The sequence below is a fragment of the Coffea eugenioides genome, chromosome 8 (assembly GCF_003713205.1).
Source record: "Coffea eugenioides isolate CCC68of chromosome 8, Ceug_1.0, whole genome shotgun sequence".
In the NCBI taxonomy this organism is placed as follows: Eukaryota; Viridiplantae; Streptophyta; class Magnoliopsida; order Gentianales; family Rubiaceae; genus Coffea; species Coffea eugenioides.
The window spans coordinates 3925362-3940249 of record NC_040042.1 but is presented as its reverse complement, the minus strand read 5'-3'; the positions used below and the strand labels follow the sequence as shown (position 1 = coordinate 3940249).

The 14888-nt window shown below is 38.1% G+C and overlaps 2 protein-coding genes across 2 annotated transcripts; both read left to right on the top strand.

Moving 5' to 3' along the window:
- Nucleotides 1-1798: 1798 nt before the first annotated feature.
- LOC113780003 (probable carboxylesterase 120) lies at nt 1799-2854 on the top strand. Its single transcript, XM_027325827.1, has one exon. It carries the CDS (start codon nt 1799-1801, stop codon nt 2852-2854), a length of 1056 nt encoding a protein of 351 aa, XP_027181628.1.
- Nucleotides 2855-12211: 9357 nt separating this feature from the next.
- Nucleotides 12212-13371, top strand: LOC113780002. Its single transcript, XM_027325826.1, has 4 exons — nt 12212-12699; nt 12795-13030; nt 13150-13294; nt 13359-13371. Exons 1-4 carry the CDS (start codon nt 12212-12214, stop codon nt 13369-13371), a joined length of 882 nt encoding a protein of 293 aa, XP_027181627.1.
- Nucleotides 13372-14888: the final 1517 nt, after the last annotated feature.

Here is a 14888-nt window from a genome sequence, read left to right as displayed (position 1 = left end):
AAATGTCAAAAGTACCCCTATGTAAAGTTGAAAATTATTTATTAACTACAGGGGTTTATGCATATATTTTAAGAATTATAAGGGAGTTATATGGTAAAACACTAAATTATAAGGAGGTTATATGATAAAACATAAAATCATATGAGGTCAAAGTGTTATATATATTATGTTTATATATTTTGATAACTTTAGGCATTTTAGTTTTTAAATAAAGGTAATTTCAATATTTTCATGGTTCTATTACAAATGATCATTTCTATCATTTTAACACTTTAATTCAAATTATGAGAGGGTTATATATAGCTTTCGAAACTATAGGAAAGTTATGTGAAAAATTGTTAAACCACATGGGGTAAAATGTATTTTATCCTTTGCATTATTCTGATGGATTACAAAATTTGATATCACATCAAGCATTAAATATAATATCAGTAACACATTTTGCCACATTAATTTCACATTTAAACAACCACCAAGCTGCGGGCGCTAGGCCCCCTGTTCTATCATCATGAGACAAAGCACTGAGCATCGAACTGTGTCAGAGCACAGCAAGTGGTTCCTCGGACCACAATCATACTCGTTTCTGGGGCCACAGTGATGCTCAAAGTTTAAAGACTAAAGTGAGATGAAACTTTTATGATTTTTTGTGAAATTTTTATTTTATTTTTTGTTTTCTATTATATAGTGTTATTTTAATTTGTTGCATTTGAATTTTTTTACCCTTCCATTAGCTATTAGAATTTAAGGAAACAAAAAAAATTCAAAAATAAGATGCTTGTGAATGATAAATGACAATACAATGAAAGGTGAGACAATGTTGGAATAGAGTCTATCGAGTTGAGTCGAGTTGAGTTCGAGTTGTAACATATTCGAACTCGAACTCAATCACTATCAGTGTTATTTAAACTTGAAATTGAACTCGAATTCGAACAAGTATATAAATTTGAACTTGAACTCGATTCGACATAATAGAAATTAAGATCGAACTCGCCCCATTTGAGTTCACGTAAACTGCAAGCCATAACAAACTCGAGCTACACGAGCACGAGTTTTTCTTCTCTTGTTTTTAAGTTTTTATATTTTAGATTTATCAGATTATTATTTTATCATTCATCATTTTTATTACTGAATATTACTTCATGAAAATTTATTAAAATATGGACTCATAATAGTCATTCCAAAATTAAAATATATAATATATAAATAATATAAATACTTGATTAAACTGGTTGAGTGCTTGAGTAATTACTGTTGATGCTCGAGAATTCAACTAGTTACGCAGAATGAGTAGATTGAGTTTGCCAAGTTGTTGACCAAGCCGGTCGCGTCGTCCATACCCCTATGTTGGACAAAAAATCCTCTGTGCAATTAAATTGAACGCAAAGGTGGTTGGCTGGATACATCCAAGTATAAACCAATTAAAAGAAAGAAGAAAATTGGACCCATCAAGAAGATAATTCAAAAAACTTGTTCCCACATCGGCTTGTGGTAAAGCTCATGTGTGGTTCTTAAGGTCCTCAGTGGTAGTCAAAAGTTGGTACCTTTTGACTATTGCTGTGGATCTCCCCTTAGGTAACTGTGTGTGTGTTTGTCTCGAGTGGTTGAAAGAAGATAATTCAGACGTCATTTTCTTGCGCTTTTATGAGCTTCTTGTGTCTGCCTTTTCAACCCAGCTCATGACGTACTAAATTATATTGATAAACAACGTGCGGCAACGGATGAATTTCAAGGAACTAGCGAAATGACCCTTTAACCTTTCTTTCTGTGCACTTCCAAGTCTTCAAATACCGTCAAACTCATGAACGCTGGCTCCAAAGCTGACACCAAAAGGCAGTCAAAATTCCCATCTCTTATGGCTGATCCAATTGCAGCAATTTCATTCGCTGATCCTCATGCTGATCCCTATGGCCATATGGGCTTAGTCCGGAACCCCGACGGCTCAGTGACGCGTCAATTTGAACATCCAAAAACACCCGTCTCCTCCTATGATGGCAGCCCTATCCTTCTTGTCAAAGATGTCCCCATTAACCAATCCAAGAACACTGGCGTCCGTATATTCCTACCGAAAGAAGCACTTGAATCCTTCCCAGGCAGGAAACTTCCGCTCCTGATTTACTTTCACAGTGGAGGATTCGTGATTTTAAGCGTGGCCACGACCGGTTTTGATGATTTTCATAGAGCTTTAGCTACTGAGGTCCCGTTTGTAGTCGTATCAATCGAGCATCGTCTTGCTCCCGAGCACAGGCTGCCGGCAGCCTACGAAGATTGCTTGGAAGCTTTGCACTGGATCAAGAATTCACAAGACGAATGGTTGGAAAAGTATGCAGATTTATCAAACAGTTTCCTCATGGGCAGCAGTTCAGGGGGAAACATTGCCTATCATGTTGGTTTGAGTGCATCTTCATGCGTTGATGATCTTAAGCCTTTGAATATTAAAGGGTTGATTTTGCACCAAGCATTTTTTGGTGGCAACAAGAGGACAGAATCGGAGTTGAGGGCTCTGAATGACACATTTATACCGCCCTGTGTTACTGATGTCTTGTGGGAACTTTCATTGCCCGTAGGTGCTGACCGAGATCATGAATTTTCTAATCCAGTTTTGAGCATCAAACCTGGACAATTCGATCAGATTAAAGCTTTAGGATGGAAGATTTTAATGGCAGGATATGAAAATGATGCATTGTTTGATCGCCAATTTGAGATTGCCAAAATGTTAGAAGGCGAGGGTGTTCCCGTGGTGACTAATTTTGTTGAAGGAGGTTATCATGGAATTGACATGTTTGAGTCTACCAAAACTAAAGTCCTTTGTGAGGTTGTGAAGGAGTTTATAATCTCCTTTGTGACAACAGCTTAGACAACTATGTCAGAGGTTTTTACCAGGATGAATATTTATCCAAATGAACAATGATGTTAAATCTTTGTACTTCTCAACATGTTGCTCAATTTCTTGCAAGTTTCATAAATGGAAATCAATAATGTTGATTAATTATGTGATGTTCTTGGCACCTAGTCTTGTCACATACTGGTTCAGAATGGTTTAAGAATTAATAATGCTTAACTCGATAAAAACTCATTTAGTACAGGCATATATGTCATGGATGCCACAGTATCGGTCTTCTTCTGATCTGATTGAAGGTAATTGGTGATTTTTATGTGTTATTATCTATATGTGTGTAGTTTGTAGTGTCTCTTAAAACTAATTCTACAATTAAGAGAAATTAAAAAAAAAATAAAATCTAACAATACTATACTGATAGTCAAATATAGAGGTGGCAAGACTTCCAAGTTTATCCATACCTAAAGATATGAAAAAGACGTCAACATATTCTTAAAGTGCATTATAACAATATTGTGCCCTCACCCAAAAAAAATTTTTTTTGGGGAGGAGGGGGGAGGGGGGAGTTCTTCACAACTATTGTTATATGCCAGTATTCTTTTTTTTTTTTTTAAAACGATAGATATTTTTATTAATAAAATCTTACAGTATTTGAGCAACGGTCCAAAAAACTATTGTTATATGCCAGTATTCGTAGGAGAGAAATGTATTAGCCGGTATTGAAAGTTTTTAGTTGTAGTCGTGTCAAAAACTAAAAATTCGAAGACCAATAATTGCATGATTGATAGTAGATAATTCGTTTTTTCAGAAATTGATAATTGCATGATTGATAGTTGTCGTAGAGAAGGATGTCGTTATTGCTGGCTATACAGGGAGTTACATAAGTGAAGAGGCAAAATCAGAAAAAAAAAGAGACAAAATCAGATCTTAGATATAATTTATATAACCCAAAATTGACCCAACCATGGAGATGAAATATATAAATCAAGGGACCTCCTATGTCTATTCTACAAAATTATTGAAATCGATTCTTTGTACTGAAGATTTAGTTTTACAAATGTCTTCAAAATGCTTGCTATTCTCACAAGCCAATAACACTTTTTCATACGTATTAAATGGTTCCATCAAACTCCTATCATTTATATCTTGAATTAATACAAGCAACTATTGTTTTTGTTGCTTTGGAAGATTAAATAAACCCACGTGTTTACATGAAAAGAAAATTTGCTAGCAAAATGCTTTTTAGAGCGTTTTTATCATTATTTTGATTACTTTCTCACAAGATAGCAAAAAAAGAAAAAAAGAAAATGGAAGTGACGGATTACGTCACATGAAATATATATATATATATATATTTGGGATAATTTCAAAAACCTCTCCGGAGGTTTACGACAATGTCATTTGACACCTCTAAACTTTAAGAAATCTCACATATGTCCCTGAATTTTCAACTTTTTATAACTTTATCAACCCATTTTAAAAGATACCATGATTTAAGAGCTCATTTTGGGAGAGATAAAATATTTATATTCCAAAATTACACTTTTTTGTGGACCTTTAGTTTTCATAATAAACCAAGTTAAATCCTTAAGAATTACAACATATTAATTAGGTTGAAAGACCTTTTGCAATTTTTGAAGTCATCAGTCTAGACAAGGGAATGCAAAAGAAAAAATTATTATAATTAGAAAAAAGTAACATTTTGTGCCTTGAAAGTACCTCAAATTAGTTTCTAAATGTATTGTTAATAATTTATCTTTCTCTTGTTGTCAAGCCATCAATTTGGAAAAAAGTGTTAGAATACTAAAAAAATTCTAAATTCATCTAAAAATACATTGAAATAAAGAAAGTTCGTGTTATGTTTTCAAAAACACCTCAAATGAGTTTGTAAATATAATTTTAGAAAGTTGTGTCTGTCTCTGATATTCAAGTCATTGGTCTATGGTGGCTGTCAAACTACCAAAAATAAAATTTATATCAAGACTTACTACCAAAACTGAACGAGTATAGTGGTGAGTAGGGTCGTCTCCTCAGGGAGCCGGTAGATTTATCACACACAGATAATTTGGAGGTTTTAGGAGGGAAGACAAAAGCACAAATAGAGGAGGTAAGATTACTGAATTTAAAACTCACAAGCAGTGCAGTAACTAAAGAATATAATTAACAATTAATTGACACAACCTAATCAAGGAGATAATCTCGGCACCGGCTTATGCAATTGATCATGGATAACAGGAATAATTCACACGTTCGCAAATAAATTGATTCTAGCAATTTAGTAACCGCCAAACTACCAATCTCTCCTTAATTATATGGTAGTCTAGAGACGCTCTTAAACTACCCCCTTGTAAAATAGATAACTCCAGAAACGCTCGAAAGATTTAATCTATTCACAGTTTTAGGAATTAGAGAGACCCAATTCTAGTTAACAAACACATATGCGGGTTTATTTAAACTAGATTAACAAACCACTTGCGAGGCGATTAAATTGTGCCGCTTGCCACTAATTTTAAGACAATCAAGTGATACGCACCCTCGTCTTAATTGGCAGTGTACTATTTAGACTATTGAACAACTGGCCACATTGATCCAAAAGATCCAAACAATAATAGGATATTAAAACAAAGAATAATTAAATACCCACGAATGCAAAATTTAAAATAGAGCAAAACAATTAAAACGATCTGACAATTGATCGTGAACCGAGTTTTGATTATTCCTCAACTAGATACAGGAATTTAGCCTGACTTCATGCCGTTGACGCAATCCAAAGCTTTAATGGAATTTTGTTGATGAAAAGAAAGTAGAATGACTAATGTCTAACTCACGTTAAGAAGAAGAGAAAAGACAAAAGACGACCAAATCCTAGTCTATTGCTGTCCTCTTTAAAGTTTCGCCGCCGCCTCCTTTTTGCCAATTGAGAGTTTATTTCCATCAAGGATAGCTTCCTTATTTTCCTCCCTGAGTTGTTGCCAATGGTATTCTCTGAAGATGTTTCCTAATCCCACGCAGCTTCAAAACACGTCTCCCAAGAATAGCGGCAGCTTTCAAGGATAAGTCCCGCGGTCCGTCTTTTGGACGTAACTCTACGGTCTCTGACGTGGGCACACTCTGGAATGAATAGTCTTTTGGAAATTGGCCTCTTTTCACCACTTTCGACACTTATCGCCTGTAACAGACACCGATACCAATTATGAGCAGAAACTCATTACTCTGGACAATAAGTGGCCAAAATCAAGACCAAACACCATCAAATAAAATGCACAATTATCTCACTATCAAATCCCCCCACACCAAGACAATGCTTGTCCTCAAGCATCTCAAATCTCAGAGATACAAGTACAGCTACACACGTGCAGCAGTTCAATCGTGCGAGCTCAAGTGTCCCATCCTCCTAACAATGTCATCAAATTCAGAAATTTCAAGACTTAACTCTCTCTTATAGAATGGTATATGATTACTCACCACTCCGACATGAGGCACAAAATGTCACTCTCACCACACTATAAAATGATGTTACCATATGTTTGCTAATATATCACATCGTCACCACTAAAACCAAATTTAATACAAACATCAAAAGGGTCTTGAAACGGGTTGTAATGGTGTTCAGGCACGGATTGGATCAAATAGGTAATTTAGGCTTATTATGTCAAAGGCAATACCGTTGACCCACTGCATGAATTCCAATTGCCTTCTTCATTCCAATGATCTTTTCAAAGCATACCTATAAATTTTTCAAAAATTAGCAAGTGCAAACACAACCAAGAACTTCATCCACTTATCTCAACAGAACACATATTGATAAAAGTACTTCAAAACTCTTTTGTTTCTTCCCTTTTTTTTTCTTTTTATTTTTCTTTGTGTGTTCCTTTTCTTCTCTTTCTCTTTTTTTTACTTTTGTCCTTTTCAAGTGCGCACAACTACATGGAAATATAGACACTCTTGCTAACTTCAATCATCCCCTTTTAATCCAATTCAAAATCATCATGCACGGAAATCAAGGCATTCCTTTGACACGGGGTTAGAAATAAAGAGGGTTCGAACACAAAGGATTTAGGAGTGACAAGATGAGCTATTAAACAACAAAAAGGTTTAGGCTCAACCATGGTCAACTAGGGGAGATCTGATTAGGGTCGACTTTTAGAAAGTAAAAAAAAATGGTTAACCTAAGTGCCCTTATCAATTTAATGCATCAAATTCAGGAATGTGGTCTTGACATGCATAACGAAGCAAGTTCTAAAATAATCAAATCATGTGTGATATCACTTAATGAAAGAAAATGGAACAGCTATCAATGCAACGCTCATTGACTCGACAGCTTACAACAGGATATTAATAGCCAAGTCTTGCAAACGTCATCATTCAATTCCATTATTAAGAAGATAAGACATTCAACCACATAAAATCATTGCTCATGCATGTAGAGTAATTGCAATTATCATCATAGCATCAAGTTCTAGACATTTCAACTGAAGCCAAACTAATTCATCACATATATTTTTTTGTAACTTTTTCTGATTATTTCGATCTTTTTGTTAACCATTTTTTTTATTAACAGTCCTAAAGAGCTAAAACTATCTAACAAACCTAAAGACTAAAGAGCTAGAACTACTCCCCCCACACCAGAAATTTACATTGTCCTCAATGGAGCAAAGAAAAACAGCCAGCAAAAAGACAAGAATAGGAGCTTCCCTGAAGGCCAACGAGGGCACGACAGCAATAAGGGGAAGGAGGATGAGGCGGCCAAAAATTAATGTGAGCAAAGAAGACCGCCAGATTTTCGGTCTGAATAGTAGCATGGACCTGCAAGGCTGCGAGACGGTCATCCAGACGTTCAACCCAACTGCCCAAGTCATGAATCGAATCCTGCAGAGTATGGAACTGGGTGTCCCAAGAGGATGGAGCAGCGGAGAAGGAAGGACCTGCCTGACCAGCCTCTGAGGTGGACGCAGTAGGTGGAACTCGGGGTTGGGGCACACCCTCTCCAGGAGGTGTGAGCTGATAGGCCTCCCCCACCTTGCGAATGACGCCCATCCGCTCCAAACTGCGCAGGTCCAAAGGCTCAAGCTCGCGAGCCCGGTGAGCTTATGGTTAGGGGTGGCAATTGGTTCCGTTTTGGGTTGACGGGTCGGGTTGAGATCCGGGTATAACAAAAAATTCGCTGACCTGAACCTGACCCGCTAACTCGAAACGGGTCAGAAAACCTGACACGAACCCGAAAATTTCAGGTTGGCGGGTCGACTCGAAATGACCCGAAACTTAATTTTAATTTATTAATTTACCACTGTAATTTCTAATAAAATCAATTTCGTACAAGACTAATTACATAATCAAGTAATACAAATTTAAATAAATAATGCCAAACCAAATCTAAAATAAATTAAAATATCGTAAAAGGGTTTTATCCCAAATCAAATATAAAATAAATTAAAACAGTATAAAAGTAAAAATTAATATAATACATTATTTATCCAAATATAATAATTTCAACTTAACACAAGTTAAATAAATTCATTTAGGATTAAGTGATTAATGTCTTTGGAAAAAAAGAATAACTTAGTTTAGTTAGATAAAATAATTTTTATATTTATTAAATTATTTTTAATTCGTAAACAGGTTATCGGGTCATATCAGATCACCCACGGGTTGACCCGAATTCGACCCGTTTTCTTTTCGGGTCCATCGGCTTCGACCCGATTCTGACTCGAATCCGCGAAACCTCAATCCAAACCCATTAATTTCGTGTTAGATTCGTGTCGTGTTTTCAAATCGTATCGAAAATTGCCACCTCTACTTAGGGTCCTTATCAAGGTCAAACACTTCCAAGCAGACGGCCAAGTGTGTGATGAATGAGCCCATAATCAAGGGCTTATGGCGCTTGCGGAGGACGGACTGCAACTGAGAGGCTACCCAACAGCCAAAGTTGACCTGGACCTTGTTACGCATGCACCAGAGGAAATAAAATTCAGCTTTGGCGAGAGTGCCGGAGGAATCTTTCCGGTCCGAGAAGTTATAGGCCAGAAACCTGTGAATGACCTTCAACACTGGATCCTTAAGATAGGAGGTCTTGGACTGACTCAGATCGTAGAATTGAGTGTCCGTGGACCACTCCCTTCAGATCTCGATACAATTGCTAGCAAAGGAGTGGGTGAAGTCCCATGCACTATTGATAGATGTGTCGGAGGAGAAAGTGTCCTCACTCACAAACCCCAAGATTAGGTTGAACTCATTAATGGAATGTGCCTGTGGGGTACCCCGCAACCTATATTTAACCACCCCCGGTGTATCTAATGCCAGAGAATCAGATTTCTCAAATTCGAAAGTGGCATAAAACTCATAACAGAACTCCTCGTACGAGGGGTAGTCAATAACCAGAAACTGTTCCCACCCAATGGCAGAGAACAATTGCTCCACTTTTCTAGCAATGTTCAATTGGTCTAGAGTCGGGGGATGAAAATATTTGCATGGGGCAAACGGACGGACCACCAAGGAGCTCAACCGTTCCTTTTGCTCAGGTGTGAGGTCCTTTAGAGGTTCCCCCCACGCCCTAGGAGACAGAGCACTTCTAGAAAGACCCAATCGGGACCTAGTAGGGGGTTGAATCGGAGCCCGCCTCTTACGAGAGTTGGAACTCGATGCCTCAGATGGAGTGGCTTTTTTCGGAGCCATGTAGGGGCAAAGATGTCAATTACAAAGGTACAGAACCGACAAGAAAACACCAAATGGAGACAAATGACAGCACCCATAGTCAACAGTCAACAACAAATGACAGTGCAGAAACAAGGATACCCTACTGGCGTCACTTTGTCAAAGAAAAGTAAAGAATGGCAGACAAAATACTCCAAAAATGCAATCAACACTCAATCTGTACCCAGCAACTAGAAATCACCAAGCCACGTGGGTCAAAGCACAGACCCACCACAACCAAATAAAAAACCCACAAATATTACAAATGCGGGGCGATGAGCACAAGTAAACATCCCAGGGGTTCGTCAATTGCGGCCCAAGTAAGAAGATAAAATTCAACAGAAAAACTCCAAAGTATAGGCACCAATGGCAAATAGAGAGTAGTTAGGGTTACCACTTGGCAAACCCGCGGGCCCGGGGAACAACCATGGCGATGCAAGAGTAGGTGCGGTGGATTTCAAATGGCACTATTAAACAATCCAAACAACTAGCGCCATTGTTAAATGCCTATTAAACAATGCCTATTAAATGATTAAAACAAGAGACCGTTTTAATTATTTTGCTCTATTTTAAATTCCGCGTTCGTGGGTATTTAATTATTCTTTATTTTAATAGCCTATTATTGTTTGGATCTTTTGGATCAATGTGGCCAGTTGTTCAATAGTTTGAATAGTACACTGCCAATTAAGACGAGAGTGCGTATCACTTGATTGTCTTAAAGTTAGTGGCAAGCAACACAATTTAATCGCCTCGCAAGTGGTTTAATCGGTGCCATAGGAATGGCTAATTTAGTTTAAATAAACCCGCATGTGTGTTTGTTAACTAGAATTGGGTCTCTCTAATTCCTAAATCTGTGAATAGATTAAATCTTTCGAGCGTCTTTGGGGTTATCTATTTTACAAGGGGGTAGTTTAAGAGTGTCTCTGAACTACTATATAATTAAGGAGAGATTGGTAGTTTGGCGGTTGCTAAATTGCTAGAATCAATTTATTTGCGAACGTGTGAATTATTCCTGTTATCTATGATCAATTGCAAGAGCCGGTGTCGAGATTATCTCCTTGACTAGGTTGTGTCAATTAATTGTTAATTATATTTTTTAGTTACTGCACTGCTTGTGAGTTTTAAATTCAGTAATCTTAGCTTCTCTATTTGTGCTTTTGTCTTCCCTCCTAAAACCCCCAAATTATCTGTGTGATAAATCTACCGGATTCTTGAGGAGACGATCCTACTCACCACTATACTCGTTTAGTTTTGGTAGTAGGTCTTGATATAAATTTTATTTTTGATAGTTTGACAGCCACCAAATTTTGACGCCATTGCCGAGGACCTGGTGTTTGAAGTGATTTATTGCACAGGCTTGTTTAGCCTCTATTTATGCCTCAATCTTCCAGTACACGAAAACTCGAGTTTGACCCAGAAATCGAGAAAATCGTAAGGAGATTGACGAAGGAGACTAAGTTGCAAAAGCAACATGCTTCAGCGGCACTATCCCCCGGAGTTGAACAAAATTTTGACTTTGGTGATTCATCAGTTGAACTGGAGACAGACTTGACTGGACCCAACAAAATAATTGCAACCCAAAGGACTTTAAGGGAACTTGCAACTCCGAACGTTAACCAACAACCTCTGTGCATTACGTATCCTGACACTGAGGAGGCTTTTGAATTAAAATTTGGGTTGATTCACTTATTGCCTACTTTTCGTGGTATTGCAGGAGAGAACCCACACAAACACTTGAAAGAATTTCATGTAGTGTGTTCAACCATGAAATCTCAGGAAGTTACGGAGGAACAAATCAAGCTGCGTACGTTCTCCATTTCCTTAGCAGACAAGGCTAAGGACTGGTTGTTCTACTTGCCATTGGGGTCCATCATTACTTGGTAGGGACTGAAACGACAGTTCCTTGAGAAGTTCTTCCCAGCTTCTAGAGCCGCCAACATCAGAAAGGAGATATGTGGAGTGTAGGCAGACCAATGAAGAAATTCTCTACGAATATTGGGAGCGATTCAACCAGCTGTGTGCTAATTACCCACACCTTCAGATCCCTGACCAACTGTTGATCCAGTACTTTTACGAGGGACTGCTACCCATGGATAGAAGCATGGTAGATGCAGCGAGTGGCGGTACTTTAGTAAATAAGACAACAGATAAAGCCAAACGGCTGATCTCTAACATGGCTGAGAACTCTCAACAGTTTGGAGTCAGATCAAAGTGAGTGACTAGAAGGGTTAATGAGGTGAATCATTCTGACCTCGCGAATAAATTAACTTAACTAACTGCTCTGGTTCGTCAGATGGCAGTAGGGCATTTACATGCAGCTAAAGCATGCGGGATAAGTGCTGCCCCTGAACATGCGACTGATATGTGCCCGACCCTTCAAGAAGACTCTCACGAGCAAGCCAGCACCATGGGAGGTCTGCCTGGACCACCCCAAAGGAGGAATGACCCATATGCGCCCACAGACAATGGCGGAACCACCCCAACTTCAACTATGCTCCAAAACCCTCGAGTTTCCAACGACCATTCCAGCAGAGACCACCAGTACAGCAACCATTCGCGTCTAATTCAGGGGTGTCCCTTGAAGATATGGTCAAATCACTAGTCAATAGCACATGTCAAATGCAGTAGGACTCACAGAGATTTCAATAAGAGACTCGCGCCAGCATTCGAAATTTGGAAGCGCAAATGTCACAACTAGCGTCTTCAATGAGTAACCTTGAAAATGGTAAAGGAAAGTTACCATCTCAAGTAATTCCCAATCCAAAGGAGAACGCAAGTACAATGCTTCTACGAAGTGGCAAGAAGGTGCAGTTCTCAAAATCAGAAGCAGCAGGAGTGAAGGATGACCAAGTATCCGGGGAGCTTGAGAAGGAAAAAGTAAGCACCCCGCCAGATGTTCCTAAAACCTTTGACATTAACTCTCCGTTTCCTGGCAGGTTGGCTAAAGCCAAAAAAGAGGACTCAGTGAAGGAGATCTTGGACACCTTTAGGAAAGTGAAAATCAACATCCCTTTGCTTGATGCGATTCGGCAATTACCAAAATATGCAAAGTTTCTGAAGGGGCTGTGCACTAACCGAAACAAGTTGAATGTTCAAGACAAAATAAAGGTCGGTGAAAATGTATTAGCAGTCCTTCAAAGAAAGTTACCGCAAAAATGCAAAGATCCAGATATGTTCAGATACCATGCATCATAGGCTAGAAGAGGATAGAAAGAGGTATGCTTGATCTAGAAGCATCTATTAACATTATACCTCTGTCAATATTTAGGACCTTAAATTTAGAACCTCTAAAAGAGACAAGGGTAGTAATTCAACTAACTGATAGGTCAAATGTTTATTCTGAGGGTGTAGTTGAAGACGTCTTAGTAAAAGTTAATGAGTTTATCTTTCCAACTGACTTCTATATTGTTGACATGAATGATGATACCTCAGTTAATTCAGCTGTACTTCTTCTGGATAGATCATTCATGAGTACTGCTAGAATAAAGATAGATGTACATGAAGGTACCCTGTCTGTAGAATTTGACGGGAAGACAATTACTTTTAACATTTTTGATGCTATGAAATACCTAGATGATACTGAGTCTATTAATATTTTTGTGTCACTAATTCCATTGTGCAAGATCATTTTGAGCAGAATCTTATGGCGGACAAGCTGAAATTTATGTTACAACAGAGCAAGATGAATGAAGAGGTGGAAAGCGTGGATGATGAGGATACTGTAGAAGTAATTATGTCACTACATTCACTTCCTGCATTTCCTGACAGGTCAGTAGACGCATTTTTATCATTGTTTATTTCTAATGAGAGAATTTTACCCTCTGTTGAACAGGCACCAGAGTTGAATTGAAGGAATTGCCAAAGCACTTGAAGTATGTTTATCTAGGAGATCATAACACTCTGCCGGTCATCATTGTGAGTGATCTGACGGCAGTACAAGAAAAAAAAACTCTGACGAGTGTTGCGAGAGTTTAAACCTGCAATTGGATGGACGTTGACAGATATCAAAGGTATAAATTCATCCGTTTGCATGTATCATAATCTACTTGAGTCGGATGCAAAACCAATGAGGGAATATTAGAGGAAGCTTAATTCAGCCATGAAAGAGGTGGTAATGAAGGAGATTCTCAAGCTATTGGAATTAGGAATTATTTTTCCTATCTCCGATAGTGAGTGGGTAAGTTCAGTGCATGTTGTCACTAAAAAAACCGGCATGACACTTGTGCGGAATGAGAAGAATGAGTTGGTGCCAATGAGACTTCAAAATGGGTGGAGAATGTATATTGACTTCAAGAAATTGAATGCGGTCACAAGAAAATATCATTTTTCATTACTGTTCATCGATGAGATGCTCGAGAGATTGGCAGGTAAGTGTTTCTTTTGCTTCCTTGATGGCTACTCTGGGTATTATCAAATCACTGTTGCCCAAGAGAACCAGCACAAAACCACTTTCACTTGCCCGTTTGGCACTTTTGCTTACCGCCGTATGCCTTTTGGGTTGTGTAATGCTCCTGAAACATTTCAAAGATGCATGATGAGTATTTTTTCTGACGTGACTGAAAATTGCATTGAAATATTCATGGATGATTTCACAGCCTACGGTGATTCATTTGATCAATGCTTACATCATTTAACCAAAGTTTTACAGCGGTGCATTTAAACAAATTTGGTTCTTAATTATGAAAAATGTCATTTTATGGTTAAGGAAGGTATAGTTTTGGGTCATGTTGTTTCGTCTAGGGGTATCGAAATCGATAAAGCAAAGGTTGATTTTATTACTAGCTTGCCTTACCCCACTAATATCAAGGAGATTCGTAGTTTTTTTGGCCATGCAGGTTTCTACAGATGATTCATCAAGGATTTCCCTCGAATTGTACAACCATTGTCCCGACTACTTCAAAAGGAGGCACCATTTGATTTTGAAGATGCGTGTAAAGTGTCCTTCGATACACGAAAGAGCATGTTAACCATGACACCGATCATTCAACCTCCGAATTGAAGCATATCGTTCGAACTTATGTGTGATGCCAGTCAATATGCGGTAGGAGTTGTACTCGATTAGAGAAATGGGAACTGTAGCCATGTCATTTACTATGCGTCAAAAACGTTGTCGCCAGCTCAATGCAACTACACCACCATCGAGAAGGAGTTTTTAGCTATTGTTTTTGCTTTTGAAAAATTTTGATCGTATTTGTTGGGATCGAAAGTAACAGTTTTCTCTGATCATGCAAGCTTAAAATACCTTTTGACAAAAAAGGAGTCCAAATCAAGATTCATTCATTGGATACTCCTACTGCAAGAATATGACTGGGAGATCAAGGATCGAAAAGGGACGGATAATTCAATGGCAGACCATTTGAAC